This window comes from Balaenoptera acutorostrata, chromosome 8, assembly GCF_949987535.1.
Source record: "Balaenoptera acutorostrata chromosome 8, mBalAcu1.1, whole genome shotgun sequence".
In the NCBI taxonomy this organism is placed as follows: domain Eukaryota; kingdom Metazoa; phylum Chordata; class Mammalia; order Artiodactyla; family Balaenopteridae; genus Balaenoptera; species Balaenoptera acutorostrata.
This window is the reverse complement of record NC_080071.1, coordinates 56,699,465-56,719,032: the sequence shown is the minus strand read 5'-3', so window position 1 is coordinate 56,719,032 and position 19,568 is coordinate 56,699,465. Positions and strand designations below refer to the sequence as shown.

The following is a 19,568-nucleotide window of genomic DNA, read 5'->3' as shown; positions in this document are numbered from 1 at the left end:
AGCTATGTCTTGCCAGACTCTTGTAAGAATTAAAAATAATGTAAGATCTTGACACTGTTCATGCCTGTTATTATTCTATACCATGAAATTGTAAAAGAAGTCTCCATAACCTATCCATGGTGTCATAAACAATCTCTCTAGTGGCTCCCTGGAAGAATGGGAGAGATGGTGGACCATCTCTCCCATCCTTCTCCCATTCTTAGACATGCTTGGTAAGTGAAGGGGTAGAATTAGAGAATGATCTCAAGCTTTCCAATTCTATAATAATGTAATTGGATAATTAAGCAGTCTTAAGTTGCTGGAGTACAAACAAGTGAGTTTTATATTTCCCACAACTGCTCCCTCCCAACTATGCCATCTCAGATCCCCTTGCCCCTGAGTACTCCAGTTACCACTAATAACTGAACTCACTCAGATTCCACAATGTTTCAGTCTCTTTCAGTTATTAGAAGGGTTCTTTCAAGTCCTTAAACACTCTTTCCTATTCATTTTAAAACTTCAATCTCATGTTCAATTCAAGGTCCTCTTTCCATCCCATAGCCCCCAAAGCGAGCTAAAATGGTGGTGGTAGTTGCCATGGCTGGGGGTAGGTCTAGTCTACCTGCTTCTCTCTTTCTCTTCCTCCCTACACTTCCCTTCTAGGGTTGGACTGGAGGAGGCAGTCCTCCAGGAAAGGCCACGGTCTCCCCATAGATGGCATCATAGGGATGTTGAAGGCCCCACTGGGTTGGCTTTCTCTGCTCCTCAGGTTAACACTGAACTTACTGTTGGTTCTCTCTGTGAGGCAGGCATGCAAATGCTGACTCTGCGTGGAGCTGATGGTTCTCCATAGTGCCCTTCTTCCTGCACATTCATCATATTGGTTTTAGAGATCTGGTTTGGACACTGACCTCTTCCTCTCACCACTTATCCAGCCCCTGCCCCAGCCTCTTGTTACTAGAGTCCCTATGCTCAAATGGGTTCTTTGGGTGGGGCACAGCAAGATGCCTGGCCATCTTCCTCCACAATCAGGATGGCAACAGGGCTCTGATGGTCTGGTAATTCAGTATCTTCCAGAGAAGAGATGAGCATCAGTCCCAACTTACAGGGAGACTTGGTGGAGAGGGGAACTGTTCCATGACACCACCATCACCTGCCCGATCTTTACACAGGATTCTCTTGAGTCCTTTCTCTCTCAACTTCAGAAAGGGTCATGAGCTCTTCCACCCAAAATGAGGAAAGTGGAAGGAACAGGCTCTCTTCAGAAACCATAACCCCCTTCCAAGGTTACCTCCTCCCTCGAAGTCCTCCCCTTATTTAACCTGGGGAAAAGGGGTGGACAACAGCAGTAGTAAAGGCTGCCTCTCTGCAAGACTGGAAGTGGTGGCTGAACACAACAGTTCACGGTCCCCTGAGTCTGTGGAATCTTAAGAGTCTTTTGTTTTAAGCTGTGATGGCTAATTCCAGCACTCACAACTACTTCCATCCTGTTACACCAACTTCTATGATATCTTGTTTACCAGAAGCCATTTCTCTGTATTGGTGACCCTGTCACGCTAAGGGTGCAACTATGAAGAATTTCCTTGGACTTTCTTAGGGCTAGGGCTAGAAAAACAGAAAAATAGACAAAACTTGCCTTTAATGCCATGCATTCCCACCAACAAACTAGACCAGTCCTTCTTAGATCCTTCCCAGGAATCTCTAGGCTCAAAGGGCCCTAAGCTGAGTATTCACTAGTAGGTGTGTTAAGGTGTGAGGTGTTAATTAGTTAAAAGACTCTCCAGAAGAACCAAAAAGCCACCAAAATCCCCAAAATTTGAATTCCCAAATGTACAACTTCTGACAGAATGACCCAGGTAGAGAGCTATTTGTTGAAGCATTACTTTGTCCATTTATAAATATGGTCCCATCCAACTCCATTCTCTTTAGCACACATTGATCCTCTTTCTCTTCTCCCCAAACCACAAAAATCTCAACTTCTGATCAAACTTTTCTGAGTTTGGCTAACATTTCTGAGTGTGGCTTCTCATAGCCCACACAGTTACTTTCATAAAAAACATGTCTTGGGATAAAGACCATCATCCCAGCTGTAGGACATAAAGCTGGGGGAAAAAAGGTCACCTGCTGTTGAGGCTTCTGACTTCCAATGTGTCTAGCGTTAAGTGTGTACACACATACAAACCACTGCATTTATCACAAAACCAGGTTGGTTCCATACTAACTGAACATGAGAAGGTATTAGGAAAAATATTTCTTGTAAATTTCAGATGTTTGGGGAAAGCTTTATTGTTTTTTCCAAAAAAAAAAAATCCACTTTAAGAGAATGTGACTAAACACCTTATTGTGCAAATGCTGCAATAGAAAAAAGAGAGAGAGAAGAGAAAGAAAAAGCCAAAGTCCTATGTCCTTTCAATAATTTAATATAACGGCAGATAGGTAATTAAACCTGACATATGAGGAGTGTTTCAACAAGAGAGCTGACTGTGCCTTTAACACCTGGCCAGTCTCCAAGTGATGGGGACAAACCTCTGGGTATGATTTGGCCATGGTACTGTATCTCTGCATAGCAGAATGGACTCACTACCATCAACACAATAAAGTAGCCACAACCACAGTAATTTCATGACATACTCACATATTTAAATTTCCCATTTTTTTTTGAAATTTCCACCCCCCAAAAAAGGAAGTAAATGATTAAACAGACTTTCACTTTAATGGAATTCCTCAAATATTCCTCATATGTGTGATGAACTCACCTACCTCAAATGTAATTGGGAGGAAATATTAATAATAAAGCATCATACCACTACCACTTATCAAAATTCCAACTTCCGGGGCTTCCCTGGTGGCGCAGTGGTTGAGAATCCGCCTGCCAATGCAGGGGACATGGGTTCGAGCCCTGGTCTGGGAAGATCCCACATGCCGCGGAGCAACTAGGCCCGTGAGCCACAATTACTGAGCCTGCGCGTCTGGAGCCTGTGCTCTGCAACAAGAGAGGCCGCGATAGTGAGAGGCCCGCGCACCGCGATGAAGAGTGGCCCCCACTTGCCGCAACTAGGGAAAGCCCTCGCACAGAAACGAAGACCCAACACAGCCGTAAATAAATAAATAAATAAATAAATATTAAAAAAAAAAAAATTCCAACTTCCATGGATTAGAAACTCAGATACTCCTTACTGATTTATTGATGCTGGAAGACAAAACTATCAAACTATAAAATAAATCATATCAGTTTGCATTGATTAAGTAACAGTCCATCCTTAGCCTGTGTAATTTACAGCAAAGTTGGATCATAAATTCTTGCTACATGGTAAAGATGCTAATTCTGATAAAAGAGTAAAAATGTACTAAGAGGAGTTCCAGTCATCTCAAGGGAAAGTGGCGTACGATATTATTGTAAAGTCATGGGTGTTTTACATGAAAGGTTAAGAAGCTAAAAAAACATAATCAAAGAATCCTTACCAGAGTTTCCCAAAGTTGTTTTCAGAATTGTTTCTTTTCGATTTGTCAGTAAACTTAGTTTTTAAGGTAGCTATATAATGTCTGCTATTTCATGCATACTAGCTAAGGTTTAAATCAATATTATTTAAGAGGTTGTACAGCATAAAGATTAAAAGCAACCTCTGGAGCTAGACCATTTGGGTCCATTTCCTGGCTCTGCATTTACTAGCTGTGTGACCTTAGGCAAGTCATATCTCTCCAACTGTAAAAAGGGAAATAACAATTAAAAATACTAAACTCATATGGTTATTGTGAGGATTGAATGAATTAATACACATTAATTGAACAATGCCAGACTCATAATACAACTTATATAAGCATTTGCTATTACTATAAGAAAATTGCTCAATAGGAAAATCTCTGCAAGATGTACTAGGTGTTTTATCTATTAGATTAAACATAAAAATAAAGCATTTAATTATTAATAACATATCTAAATATATAATATTTAATTATAGCATGGAATCAATAATTCCAAAGTATTTCAAAAGGGGAGTTCACTAAATGCTGAAGATGTCTTTGCATCTTGCATGTCAGTCTCCATGGGGAGCACAGACTCTGCCAACCTTCATCCCCCACTTCTGCCCCTACTACCTCCTCCAAAAATTAGTCATGATAAATGGTTACAAGACTGCAAGTTCAAGGACATTGATAGACTCTGTTTTGTGGAGGTGAAGTTTTCAAAGGAGATAAAGGTCAGAGTGCACATGGCGTGGTATCCTCTTTCTCCCCTCACCCAACAACGTGCTGACCTGAAGGGGAGCAGAGCAAGGCAGTTTACACTCACTCTTCCCACACAGTTGCCCTTTTCCTGAGCCAGACCCTAACCCAGCCTGAGCCAAAGCAGGTTTGGAGGGGAAACACATTCTCCTCCTGCTGACTCCTTATTCTCTAGCCCGATGGGGTGAGCTCCTGAGCAGTCCACCCTCATCATCAGCTGTCAGATCTGAGATGGAAGATATGGGCTTTAAGAACACAAGCTATTTGGCCTGCTTTGGTTTGAAATCACTTGAGCCTTAGAGAAAAGTACCTACAAAATGATCAGGTCCAGCTTTCTAGAGTTCTGCCTTGTAATCTTGGTCCCAGCTAACAGTGAAGGGGTTTTTTTGTTTGTTTGTTTTTTGTCTCTTTTTTACTTCCTTGTGCGTTTATCTTCCTCAACATCTCACAGGCAAGGTGTTCTGAATATAATCTATCATTTCTAACCATTACACAGTACCATACAATGATACAAGTGTGCCTACTTATACATACTGCCTGAGCTTAGTCTAGTATAGATTTAGCACCTTTTAACAGGCTTCTGAACAAGTCAGTGTGAAAGAGTTAAGAAAGCAGATATTGTCTTTCAAAGATTTTAAACTTTTGAATACAAAGTTGTGTGGTTAATGAAAAACACAATATCCTTGCCAGTAACAGGTATCATAAATTCACAAATACAAATTAAGAAATCTTTGAGAACTAAGCACACTTACTAAAATAGTTTAGTTGTTATGTTGTTTTGTTTTGGATGGATTATACTCTTTTCAAAATTAACTTGCCTTTCTTCTTCCTGGAGTGATAATGATAATATAAATATGATTCTTTTCTACCCACAATGTACAATCCTACTTATCTCAAAATAATGCTAGTTTAATTATTAGTGAGGTAAGTTAAAATGGTACTGTTGAAAATAAACTACATTATATCTCTCTTCAACACAGCCACATAAAATGTTACAAATTAAACTAGAAACCAAATCCAATTTTAAATCCAAAGGACTATTCCAATACTTTGCCATACTATAATTTTGTTACCATCTAATGTTAGCTGAAATACGCAATACATTGGCCAAGAATTAAAACAAAACAATGTTGTCATTATAGAACTTGACCATTCAGTTATAATTGTTTTTATCAATTTAGTATACTCATTAATTATAATAAATTCTGTCTATCATAACCTTTATAGGAACTGGGATACAGAGATGAACTGGGGATGCAAAGATAAATAAGATTTGATAAAACTACAAATAAACCTTTTTTACATTATTAGAAAACATCAAAATATGAGATTTTGTAGAACTCACAGGTTCCACTGTAATAGGTTTACTGATTTATTACCTTAGATTTAGACTGGAAGTGTAATCAAATTATTCTCTCTCCCCATCTAATAAACAATTGTTCATTTACTAGTGTTGAGATCCCAATGGAAAACTCAAAAAGGAGCTTTACTCCTGCCTCTTACTTCTGTTTAGTCATTTTCAGCTGGATAATTTTTTTAATGTACAATCTTATACAGGTCTCAGTTTAGACATTGCTCCTGAAAATGGAATTATGTTTAATGCTCACAGTTATTAAAGCTGAGCAGTCACTGGGGGAGCAGGGAAGCCTGCTGTAATTCGTCCTTTGAATTACTCCCCAGTATGCTGCCTGACCAGTTGCTCTGGCATTACCTAGAAGCATTAATGGATTGTTTGTTCAGTAGCACCAAAGGTAAAGTCGGCTGTCCCTGATGTCTTCTCATAATACCCTGTGGTGCCTGAGGTGTTATTTGGTAATAAATGTTCAATTGACATTTTACTGTACAAAATTTAATTACCTTTTTTTCTCTGCTGTAAAAGGGGAAAGGCTGGGAAAACAACTCTTCAGTCTTAAGTGCAATGTATGTTTGACCTCTCAGTGGCTACGCAATTAATGTCTACCTTTTAAACCTTAATATATTTTCCAAGAAGGAAAAAAATTCTTGTAAATTCTGATAGTAGTAGCAAGAACTAATCAACAGGTACTTCTAAAATCTCTCATCAAAACATGACAAGGCTCTCTATCAAAATTTTATTCTGAATTCTCTTGAGAGATGCTATAAGAAATCACATCAGAAAGGCACCACAATGAGAAGCAACCACTTCTAAGGTGAAATGTGACCATGCTTCTATGGCAATTTCAGGAAAAGTAAACACTCTAACTGAAGTTACTGGGATAATAAAACAAATCCACACAAGAAATTCAACGCTATTTATGAATCATTCCTCAGGAGGAGCACCACGACTGAAACAACCAAGGCACACTAACTGCACGCAGTAAGGCTGGCCAGCCCCGCTGTACAATCAGGTTGTTTATCCAAAGTTCACCCATAAGTTGATTATTTGGAACTTTTAACACATATTTCTACAGGAAAAAGAGTCTATAAATTCTGATTAATTCCCACGCCAATCTACAGAAGCCTATTTAACTTATAATGTGTCTAAAATTTTTGAGTTATTTTTCAATCACACTTAATTCCCTTCATAACTGTCCCTATTAAAAATGTTTTCAGAGCTCCCACACAATATCCCCTATTTCATCACTCCTCTAGAATAATACATATTCCTATGCCCCATATATCAGTCTAAAAGAGAATACCATCCTTCACAAACTCAACTGTCTGCATGGGCAGGGGAGAAGTGGGCCGGGCATAAAAGAACAGGCGTACCTTTCATATATTGACAACACATAGAACATCTGCCAAGCTGCTCTACCTTTTAAAATACAGTACAGGCCTAACAAAATGACCAAAGACAAAAGCAACTGCAATCCCTTTCTAGAGTCATCCATTTCCAGGTGTTCTGAATTGGAGAGGTGGAGCTGAGACAAGATAGTTTACCCACAAGCCTGGGAGCCCAAGAATATGCCACTTTCTTAGATGTTCATGTTGTTTCTAACCTAAAAAAGTATTCATGGATTATGGGCTTTCTGCATCTGAGAATCAGCATGAGACCACAAGTTCTCATGTTAAGCAGACATGGGTATGAATCCTGACTCCACATGGTATCAGTAGCTGTCCATGCCTCCCTTCTCTACTTAGAGAGTTGCTATGAGGATTGATTATAATGTATGAAATCTCCTAGTTTAGTACCTGACTCATAGTAGGCAGCACTTCACAAAAGTGAATAAAATTTCCCTTGCCCCTTTGAGGAGAGCCATAATTTTTATATGGGTCAACAGGTACCCAAGGTGCATTTTTGAGGCTGCAGCTCAGAAACTCACTACACCAGCCCCACAATGAACATGACAGAATGAGACTGGCCATGATATAAAATAAGAGACATGGACAACATGGAAGTCACTACTCTCGCTGCTTCAGTGCACATCTCAGCACCTCATTTCCAACTCCTATCTTCATCCCACACACCTATGTCCATGGGATCCAAGTGATAATTTCTTCTCAAGAATTCATACTGAAGTAGAATCAAAAGGAAATCGAAAAAAGTAGAACTCTTCAATACATTGAATATAGTGGGAGACAAATCAACTGCTTTTTTTTTTTTTTGGCCGCACAGCATGTGGGATCTCAGTTCCCCAGCCAGGGATCATACCCGCGCCCCCTGCATTGGAAGCACAGCGTCTTAACCACTGGACGGCCAGGGGAGTCCCACAACTGCTCTTTTATATCTCAATTCCTGCCATCTGGCATAAGGAATAAGCTACACTGCTTTCTATTTCCAAAAATTTCTATTATAGAGTTATAGAGCTGTAAACTATAATCTAAAATGTTAAATATTTTAAATGTATAAATTTGATATCAAGTACCAGATAGTTAAATGGTCTAATTCCTTAAGTAGAAATATATTTGAATGTACAATAGTACATAATTTTTAGATATTATCGACCTTGCATGTAACTAACTTGTCATGAAGAAGCAATTTTAAACCACAAGTCATGAAGAAGCAATTAAGATGGAGTCTATTGCAATATTGTGGTATATAACAATGCACTTACCAAAAAACATGCAACATTTATCAACGTCAATGCTGTCCAAAAACTCACACAGAAAAACACAGGGAAAAAATGGACAGGTTAAAGAGAACCTAGTTTAATTCTCACATTAAATTTTTTAAAACTTAGGACTGGGCATATAAGGGAAGAAACATAATTATAGTAGAAAGAAGACTTTCCAAAGATGTGTAAAGGTAAATGCCATTGTTTTCATCAGCTCAGAAGGAAATTGTTTTCTCAACTAAACACATATTTTCACAAATTAGGGAGGGCAAGTTTACTGAAAACATTCCTTTTATTAATATACAAGACAGTCTGTTTTCTGGCATGATAGAGGAATGCACTATTCTGATTTATCTAATATCCATGTTCATAGAGAATTAGCAGTCAAATAATTAAACTAGAAACAATACCTAAATTGAGCTGAAAATAATTTGATATTTGATGATTCACAATCTTTCAGTGGCTCAGAGTTATGATCATGAATATCAATTACCCCTGTACTAAGGCTATTTGGAACAGCATTTAATAGTTTGATTAATATAAAATGTACTAAAGCCTTTCTTTTTTGTGTATGTTTCAGTGCCAAATAAAAAGAACTCTTGGCAACACTATGAAGAATGCAATCTTTTCTCAATACAGAACATGTGCTACTTGTTTCTTATATGATCTAGACCTTTTTTAGGAATTCTCATTTTTACTATGCTAAAGTGAACAAACCATGGGGCAGCAGATTCAAGATGTCAACAGAAAGGTCCTTGATCTCAGAGAGGGAGTGGCACAGAGTCCACCAACTGCCTCTTTCCCCACTGTAAGATAATGAAGGGCTCTGGGAATAGACCCCAAGGACCACTACCCACCAATGACCTACCAGGTTATCCTTGAAGATTAACAGACCCACCACAATGACCTTAGACAACCCTCTAGACATCAAAATGTTTGGAGCAAATCTGAAGATATGAGGCCTGTAAACTCTAGCGAAACTTTATTACATAAATCAGCAGCATCAGTAGTTCACCACAGATAAGTACAGATACATATGCTTATATATACATGGAATATTACTGGAAGGATACACAAGAAAGTGTTAACAGCTATGGGGGTGGACCATGTTAGTGGGAATGTGGAGTGGCTGGGAATTTTCCCTTCAAACTCCTTTGCAACATTTGTTTTTATCATATGCATATATTACTTTTTCAATAAGAGCTAGTTTAAGATAATAATAATAATTCACTTCATTTTCTGGTATCTTTAATTTTAAAGGTCATTTATTAAATGTTTATTTTACTATTAAATAGGGAAAGAATCAAGCTGCTACTCTGTTGCCTCCCTCCTTTTTTGTCACAAAAAGAAACTTCAAAACAACAGAGGTGGGCTTCCCTGGTGGCGCAGTGGTTGAGAATCTGCCTGCCAATGCGGGGCACACGGGTTTGGGCCCTGGTCTGGGAGGATCCCACATGCCGCGGAGCAACTGGGCCCGTGAGCCACAACTACTGAGCCTGCGCGTCTGGAGCCTGTGCTCCACAACAGGAGAGGCCGCGATAGTGAGAGGCCCGCGCACTGCGATGAAGAGTAGCCCCCCCGCTCGCCGCAACTAGAGAAAGCCCTCGCACAGAAACGAAGACCCAACACAGCCAAAAATAAATAAATAAATTTATAAAAAATTTTAAAAAATAAAAAAAAACCAACAACAGAGGCACCATTACTCAGCAAGGACTCTTCTGAGAATATCAACCAGCACACAACTAAAAGTTAAAAACTGCAAATTTAGCTGCAAGAATTTGTATATTCCTTATGCTCTGTTACTTTCATTTTTTACAACACAACAAAAAAGCCCACTGCTTTTTATGATGGTATATTTTAAACTATCTTGAGGCTCTTGTTTTCACACAACACGTGTACTGTCTATATCTTAGATTCCAAAATGTGTGCTATCTAATTGTGATGGTTTTTTTAAGATTCAAAACAATATGCTTTCTGACCTGTGGGTTAAAAGGAAAAAAAGTGATCATTTCCTTTTTATCCAAATTCACACCCAGAATAGAACACTTCTTTTCACATAATCTAAAAGTCACAAAATAACAGAAACTACTACAAGTCATTTGTAACTACCACCCACTCTTCTTTTAATATAGAAATCTCCGTGTTTGGCTTTAAACTTCCATGTGTCAGTACTGGGGAAAAGCCTAGACTATACTTGGAGCTGGCTGGATGGACTGGGGGAGGAGTCTACCCACACCGGCACTAGGAGCTCCAGTTTAGAGCTTGAGAAAGAGACATGTATTATGTGGTGTATACACAGCTTAAACCTGAGCAACGGTTTTTAATGTATTAACACAAGTACATTGCAGTTAAGTAGTTCCAAGTCCATCCTTCATTATCATCTTTGGCTTACTTTTACATGGAAGTAGTTTCATACTGACTGTTCTACCAAGATCGGTTTTAACGTCATGTACCCAAGATTACCCACGTGCATTTACGCTAAAAGGCCCTTTTCCAAAGCCTGTGGAAGAGTTCTGACTTCCAGGGGACCTTATCCCGATGTCATGCAACCAAGATGAAATCTCAAACAGGAAACAAGCCCCAAGTGGAAGGAAGATGGATGGAGAGAAACCCTGACTGGTAGTTGAGGGGCCGAGAAGCGTTTTCCCTGGATGTGGTGGTAACCACAAGGACCCGGGGTGCTGCTTGGTGGATTGGCTGCTTTTCGGGTGCGCTCTCTGCAGCGCGGAAACTCTGGGCTCCACCATCGCTCTTTACTTTGCTGCAGGGGCCACTGAAAACTCTGCCTGCCTACGGGGAAAGCTCACGCTTCGTGAGATCTCAGGACATTTTGAATCTCGAAGGTTTGGGGGTTTTTGTTTTGTTTTGTTTCACTTGAGGGTAAACTGTGCATTTCCTTTACTGTACGGCAAAAGCTAACTTTTCGTTGGAGAGCAGTGCACAACCATCCCACGGGTCTGCATTTATATTGAGTCCTCCCTTCCTCCTTGTATCAACGGTTTAGCGAAACTTTCAGAGAAGATGGGGAAAAGCATCCATCAAAACGCAAAGACGCAGAGCGGAACTTTTCCTCCTCTGTCAAGAAAAAAAAAGTCACTTCTGCTTCTCACAGCCAAGAACTGAGTCTGGGAACCTCCGGACAAGGAAGGAAGGTTCGGTAATGAAGGAGATGGGAGAAAACAATGCTAAGCCTGCGTGGCCTCCGGACACCATACATCCTGCCCCGGCCCGTGACCCATCCACGGTCCACCATCCACACCCACGCTCCCGGGGCCGCGCGGCCTCGCTTACCTTGATGATGCTGCTGCGCCGGGGGGTCGCCCGCGCAGCCTCCAGGAGGCCGGCCTCGCCGTCCGCCGGGGCCCCTGCAGCGCTGGGCAGCGCGACCCCGCTGCGACGGTCCCTCCACTGGCCCCCAGGGGCCGCCGCCACGCCGTCCCCGGAGGCGGCGTCCGGGCCCACTCGGGGGTCGTCTTCGCTCCCGGCCGCGTCTGTTAGCGCTGGACCCTCCCTGCTGGCTGCGCCCTCGGCCATAGCCGAGCGCGTTTCGGGCTCCCAGGGGGGAGGCGGCACGCCCGGCAGCGGAGTCCAGCCGCTGGGCACGGGTGCGCTCCTGCACCGGGAGGCGACCGCGCCAGACTTTGTTTCACCGCCCGGTGGCGGCGGCGGTGGCGGCAACTTTCTGGAGAGGAGACATCGCTCGAGTAGAGACGTCCGCGGGCTTTGATCCAGAAGGCCGACAGTCCTTGGGGGGACCGCGGCGGGAGTCGGGAGGAGATGTGAGCGGGAGGGAGGAGAGGCGAAAAGGAGAGGGAGGTGTCCGAAATGTAATGCAAACGCCCGCTCTGCGCCAGACAAAAGGCACCGGGCGCCTGGCCGGGCTGCCTCCGAGGCCGGGACGCGCGCGGCCTGAGAGGGGCTGGAGCCCGGCGACCGCTGCCCGGCGCACCAGCCCCCTGCCCGCGGACGGCGGCGCAGTGGCCCCAGGAAGTGCGGCGGCTGCGGCAGCGGCGGCGGCGGCAGCGGCGGCGGCGGCGGCGACCTCCACTCCGCCGTGTTGTGACAGGGAGGGAAGGACTTGTTTTGACAGCCCGTGGGGATTGGCAGGCGTCTGGGCCTCTTAGGAGCCTCGCCTCGCCGAGCGGGGGGTAGACCCGACCAATCCCCACCAGGGAGGGGTGGGCCCGAGCGCGAAGAATGGAATGTGTTCTCTAACCGGGAGCAGACCCAGACGGGCTTGTGTACTCGAGTGGGGTGTGAGAGCGCGCGTGTGCGCACCCGGAGGCGCTCCGTGTGTATTTTGGGAAGTTTTGATGTTCGAAACGAACCTGAAGATGCAACAAAATCCGGGGATGGGACAGAGGCGGGGGAAAGGAAACCTTCGTTTGCAAAGCAAAGCAATTTGGAGGAAATGGGATGTTGAGTATTACGGTCAAAGCCTTTGGGGTGACGCGGAGCGCAGCTTCGCACCATCAGGGGTTAATTGCAGGCTCTCACCTTTAGAAGTTAAGTCCATGCAGAGATAAACTAGGGTTTCCTGGGACCCTGTTGTTGGATAATTTGCTTCAGTTTTCGTGTAAACATCTTCAGTTCACTCTGCAATGTGAATAAATATGACAAGGAAATGGAATCAGATAAAAGAGGTGAGGGTAATAGGAAGCTGAACCAACTAAATCCTCTGGAGAGTGACTCCTCACAAAGCATAGATATGATGCATGTTGGCTAAGCACAAGGTGAGGTAGGGGATTTAATCTCTATCCTAAAACATCCCTATTTGATAATGAATGGTTCAACCTCCTTTCTCTAGATAATCCTATATAAACATATTTTGCTCATTTCCAGCAAGTTAGCAAGAGGAGAGATATCCTTGAATGATGCATTAAGGCAGTGACATTAACCACAGAATGTTCAGATAGGTGAAAAAAGGATGGCTGTGAGGTTCCCTAGTAGGATAGAAGATTTGACATTTTAATTTAAAGGCGTTTTAATATTAGAATCTCTGTTAAACCTTATTTATAACATTAAATTATATTTTAATTATTAATAATTTTATAATTTGAGATGTTACTTGTTCCTTTGACTAAGAACATGAGAAATTCTTCAGCCTTTTAACCCAGAATTTGTTAGAATGTCAGAATTTTAGAGATGCAAGGGGATTTAGGGATCATCTAGCGCAGCACTTTTATTTTACAGATGAGAAGAAGGCCCAGAGAGCTTTAGTTTCTTGTCTACTAGTTAGTGCAAGAGGTGAAATTAGACTCTGCCACTTAACTCCTCCGGTAATCTCTTCACTACTTTATCTGGCTCCTCTGGGGCTGCAAGCAGCCAGAACTGGATGAGGCCCTTGGGAGTTTTCAGACTTGACATTTACCAACTTTCAGGGAAGACTGAGAAGGCTTGATTTTACCTTTTCTTTAAATATAAATGCAGCCTGGTAATGAATGTACCAGATTAGCAATCTCTGGTTTTAGAACCAACACCACCCTCTAGTGAGATTCTGAGAACTGCATCCATAATAGCAAATGCTTTCTTCTTTCTTTCTCATATGTAAAAGACAGGAGAGGAAACTCAGTTAGTTTCCTTTCAACTGATCTGCCCTTATAACCCACAGACAAGAGGAAGGAAGTAGAAGGTCACCCAGACTTAAAACAACCATACATGTCCTTCATCTTCATCAGAAATATTTTTACTTGCTATACTCACAAATATAACCTATTTTAACCTATCACTTTTTTCTTTGGTATTCAAGTATTACTATGTTTTATTTCTGTCTTCTACAGTTGCTTTCAGAGCTTTATTTTTCTGTATTACCCTCATAAAAATTCCATTCTTGGGCTGTCCTCTGAGAAATGTAAAACTGTGGTTATCTCACTCATTATCTTGTTCTATGATATTAATATCATTTACAGGGATTTCCCATGTAAACGGTTTGTGTATACCATCCTGATATTATTTTTTAATATTAAAATTAGTGTCACCTTACTAACATTTACAGTCAGTGATCTTCAAAAAACTAAACCAGAAAGTATGGCATACAGTGTACAAAATTTTTTTTGTGTTTCAACTAGATGATGGCCAGTTGAAATCTTCTCATCTCTTTTCTCCCTTAGCAGCATTCTCTCTCACCCTCATGTGAAGGCAAACACACACACACACACACACACACACACACGCATCTTTGCTCTGAGCATCTGTTCAGACTGTTGTCTAGTTCATTCTGCCTTGAGAATATAGTTGGACCCTGATCTAGCAAGTCTTTCATACTGTTGTCCTCTAGCATAAGCTCAGAAGGCTTCTCCTGATATTCATGTTTGCAGTTTAAAAAAAAAGAACCCTCCATTGAACCTGCTCCTACCCATGCACAGATTCTACTCTGTGGTCCCACTCCCAAGACTGAGAGAAAGGTGTAGCCAGACTCGGTCAGATCAGCAGCCATATAAACATTCCTACCCTCCATTTAAAAAAAACCCTTTCCAAGTTACTAGGACCCACAACTCCTGTCTCCCAATCATTCACCAAGTAATGTGACAACCACTTCATGGGCAAATTGGAAGTTGGAGGAATGGGAGGGATAGGGGGAAGGGATGTGAGTAAGAATCATAAATTGTCAATTCAAATGTCACCACCTCAGAGAGGTCTTCTCTGACCACAAATCTCAAGTTGCCCCTTCAACCTCACACACATACCATGTTACTCATATTATTCTGTTTTGTTTTCTCATAGGATTTTATCATTGTAAATAAACTGTCCTGTCCATGGAATTGTTTACTTATATAGTCTTTCACGCTGACCTCCTGTCTCTGCCCCACTGAAATGGAGAATGTAATCTCCATGTGCATAAAAAACTTGTCTATTTTGTTCAGTGCTGTACCTCCAGCTCCCAGAACCATGCCTGGCAGAGTAGGTGCTCAATTAATATTTGTGGACAGAATCTTTACCTTTGCAGTCCTCTAACTGAATAAAACAACCACTTCTGATAAAGAAAAATGGCTCTGTCCCTGAGGACTTCTTATTGTCAAGGATCCTGGAATTCCATCCTAGGGCAAAACTCAGAGCAGACCCAAAGCAAGTAGTTGCAAAATTAGAAGGATGCTTATAAATTGGAGTAACATGAAATCTAGAATTGGACTGAAAAACAACTGATGGGAACCTAGCCAGCTGCAGCAAACCTGAAAATACCTAGCCCAGAATTGAAGACCCAGTATGTCAATGTAGTCCTTCCAGCTCAGGTTAGTCACTTCAGAACCCTGGGCCTAAGAAAAATCCAGTGAGAATAGTAAGACTTTCCATACATTACCAGGAAATCACAGTTGGGAAGAGAATTTATCACTGCTTTCTATGTAACAGATAATCCTCTATGAAGAATTCTGATCTCTACTTTACAGATGAGGAAACATAGGATCAAAAGGGTCAATTTACTTGCTCAAAGTGACAAAACCAGGACTTGAGTCCCAGACGATGACTTTGAAGCTTGTGGCTCTTTCTACTACACAAGGCTCTCATAGGATACAAGTCCCGTGATGGTCCTGGAGACTTCACTTTTTCTGAAGAACCACTCCTTCAAATCTAGGACCACTCACATTAGGCATAACTACCTCTTCTCTTAACACCAGCATTACCTCTATTTCATCATGATGGAGTATAAGGCTGATTGATTTATCAGTGTGTGAGGAAACACATTTATCCTGTGATCCACATATATGTAAGAAAGAATATTTGATATTAAGAGCCAGTTCAAAGATGCATTTAATATGAGTACAGCATTTTCAAATGAGCCACATATATCTTTATATTCAGTCACAGAGCTCCCCAATACACATTGTAGTCATTATGATTTGCTAGTTCAAGAAAAAGGAATTTGCAGGGTAATTTATAGTATAAATATTATAGTAGAGCAAATATATGCTAAGTCAATGAAAGATACGCAAAACTTAATACAACCTCTTAAAATTCAAGATTCCCTTTTCTTGACAGGTATTCCTTCATCCCTTCTATTTCAGTAACTAAAACATAAAAATCAACTACTTTCATTTCTAAGTAGAAGGACACTCCACTTCTTGATAACAGTCCTACAAAAATGAGAAGTTACAGGGAATTCCCTGGTGGCTTAGTGTTTAGGATTCCAGGCTTTAACTGCTGTGGCCCAGATTCAATCCCTGGTTAGGGAACTGAGATCCCACAAGCCACGCAGCACAGCCAAAAAAAAAAAAAATGAGAAGCTACTAATTGTTTAGGATAGATCTAGGTTCACCAGTTTAATAAATCTTCCAAGTACTGAAAGGCAATAAATATTTAAGAAATCTCTAATTACAGACAATGTTCTTCAATGTCTGATGGCTGCTGCAAACCTGTACTACCTGCATGAGAACAGAATGCCCAGGTGTTTGTCCATAAACACTGCCCCCTCAGGAATCACCCCACATAGACCCTGAGGCTAAAATATACTATCAGGAGCCCCAGGCCAATCATCGGGGAACAGTCTGTATGTTCAGGGCAAAGGTCTTTTAAAAATAGACAGTCAGTGTTGATTTATTTTCTATGTGTTAATTTACTTTGACACAGATCCTGGAGTTGGAGCTCAGGTCGTGGTTATGTTCCCTACTGATGCAGAAGCCACAAAGGCATTTATGAAAAGTATCACTGGAATGGTACTAATGACACCCCCATGAAAACTTGTTTCTCTTCTTTATTTTATTTAACAACTTGAGTTGTTTCCAGGTATGGTTTTATAATATAAACCTCTTCAAATCAAACATACACCCAATGCCTGACACTTGCGATATAGGAGTGAATAGGGGGTAGGTTCCTCCTCCTCCTCTTCCCCCACCCCAGGTACAAACCCCAAATCTAATTCATCCACATGTGATGGGGATTCTTCCTCCAATTTTGCCAAGACATGAAGTTCATTAATGCTTGTCAGTATCACAGGACCCATTGGAAGAAAATATCGAGCCATATTTCTTTCTCTAATGCACTCCTTTCCTTTCATCATGATGTATTACTCTTTTTTTTTAATTAATTTATTTTTTTACTTCTGGCTGTGTTGGGTCTTTGTTGCTGTGCACGGGGTTTCTCTAGTTGTGGCAAGCAGGGCTACTCTTTGTTGCGGTGCACAGGCTTCTCATTGCAGTGGCTTCTCTTATTGCAGAGCATGGGTTCTAGGCGCACCGGCTTCAGTAGTTGCGGTGTGTGGGCTCAGTAGTTGTGGCACATGGGCTTAGCTGCTCCGCAGCATGTGGGATCTTCCCGGACCAGAGCTCGAACCCATGTCCCCTGCATTGGCAGGTGGATTCTTTTTTTTTTTTTTTTCATTTTATTTTCGGCTGCATTGGGTCTTCGTTGCTGCGCAGGGGCTTTTCTCTGGTTGCAGCTAGCAGGGGCTACTCTTAGTTGCGGTGTGCAGCCTTCTCATTGCGGTGACTTCTCTTGTTGCAGAGCACAGGCTCTAGGCGCGTGGGCTTCAGTAGTTGTGGCTCACGGGCTCAGTAGTTGTGGCTCGCAGGCTCTAGAGTGCAGGCTCAGTAGTTGTGGCGCACAGGCTTAGTTGCTTCGCGGCATGTGGGATCTTCCCGGACCAGGGCTCGAACCCGTGTCCCCTGCATTGGCAGGTGGATTCTTAACCACTGCTGGCAGGCAGATTCTTAACCACTGCACCACCAGGGAAGTCCTGATCATGATGTATTACTCTTATACCTATTTTGTTAGCCTTATTATGTCTTTGCTGTAGCCTACCTCAAAACTTTTGGAAGAAGCAGAGTGAGATATTTAAATAAGCACAAAATCATAATGCATGTTCTAAATTAAAATACAAGACAAGAGTAAAGTATGGTCTCGTTTGTAAGCACTTTTTAGTTCCAAATAAGTTTTCAGGTGTAAAACTCTTTGGTTTAGCACAACTTTATCTGCTTTATTAAAATGAGGAAATTAGAAAGTGAATCCTTTCTTTAAAAAAATAAATTTCCATTTGAAGCCAAATGTCTAGTGAAAACTGGATTGCTAGCATTTGCTCTGTCATTAACCTCTGTGAGAATCTCACAGTTCCCACCCTCACTGACTCAAATAGGTCACCATGGACACAGTGCCTCTACCCTTAACCCACAGTGGAGGAGCAACAGCTGTTGAACTGCACTTGGGAATTTTGCCATTCTCTGCTCTTTATAAAATGTCCTGGTGAAACTGTTCAGATAATGTCACAATTGTTTTCAAAAGATTAGGGGAGGGACTTCCCTGGTGGTGCAGTGGTTAAGAATCCGCCTGCCAATGCAGGGGACACGGGTTCGAGCCCTGGTCCGGGAAGATCCCACATGCTGCGGAGCAACTAAGCCTGTGCGCCACGACTACTGAGCCTGCGCTCTAGAGCCCACGAGCCACAACTACTGAGCCCGCATGCCACAACTGCTGAAGCCTGTGCACCTACAGCCCATGCTCCGCAACAAGAGAAGCCCCCGCAATGAGAAGCCCACCCATCACAACAAAGAGTAGACCCTGCTCGCCGCAACTAGAGAAAGCCCGCGCACAGCAACGAAGACCCAATACAGCCAAAAAAAAAAAAAAAAGATTAAGGGAAAAAACATCATGCAAGAATCATCTGAAATATTGAGCAAAAGCAAAGGACTAAAATTTAAACTGTGAAGTGACATAACAAAAAACAAACATAGTATAATACTATAATTAGTGTAATGAGAGGTTTCAGAGCTTTCTTTAAGGTTTCTCCTAGCCAAAATGAATTTTCAATAACTAAACTGATAGCTGCAGATAGAATTTATTTGGAAGATTCTTTAGGAGCAAATACTTAAACTCTAAGCGAAAAGTACCAAACACTATTATTTTCAGACCATCATTTCTTTCTTTTTTTTTTTAAATTTTAAATTTATTTATTTATTTTTGGCTGTGTTGGGTCTTCGTTGCTACATGCGGGCTTTCTCTACTTGCAGTGAGCAGGGGCTACTCTTTGTTGTGGTGCACAGGCTTCTCATTGCGGTGGTTTCTCTTCTTGCAGAGCATGGGTTCTAGGTGCACGGGCTTCAGTAGTTGTGGCACCGTGGGCTCAGTAGTTGTGGCTCGTGGGCTCTAGAGCGCAGGCTCAGTAGTTGTGGTGCATGGGCTTAGTTGCTCCATGGCATGTGGGATCTTCCCGGACCAGGGCTCAAACCCATGGCCCCTTTATAGGCAGGCAGATTCTTAACCACTGCACCATCAGGGAAGTCCCCAGACTATCATTTCTAAAGGAAGGAATATTTTTCTGATTTTTGATAAACGTTACATTTCTCATCAACCTACTGCTATTAATTCTAAACTTCAGAAAAATAAAATACGTGGATACAATAGAATCTTACCCTTCCATCTACCTGAATT

General features: G+C 41.8%; 1 protein-coding gene across 6 annotated transcripts in view; it reads right to left on the bottom strand.

Annotated features, from left to right (window-relative positions):
• PLCL1 (phospholipase C like 1 (inactive)) overlaps nt 1-19,568 on the bottom strand; it is a 402,844-nt gene that overhangs the window by 358,084 nt on the left and 25,192 nt on the right. For 2 of the 6 annotated variants that reach the window (XM_007190476.2, XM_007190477.2), the window contains one exon: nt 12,711-12,809. Coding sequence is in view for 2 of the 6 variants with exons in the window: in XM_007190481.3 (XP_007190543.2) it covers nt 11,505-11,747 (243 nt within the window). In the remaining 4 variants the exon portion in view is untranslated. Of the gene's footprint in view, nt 1-11,504; nt 11,766-12,710; nt 12,810-19,568 lie in introns of those variants that run through there. The other 4 variants (XM_007190481.3, XM_057551974.1, XM_007190478.2 and 1 more) reach the window with 2 other exon arrangements.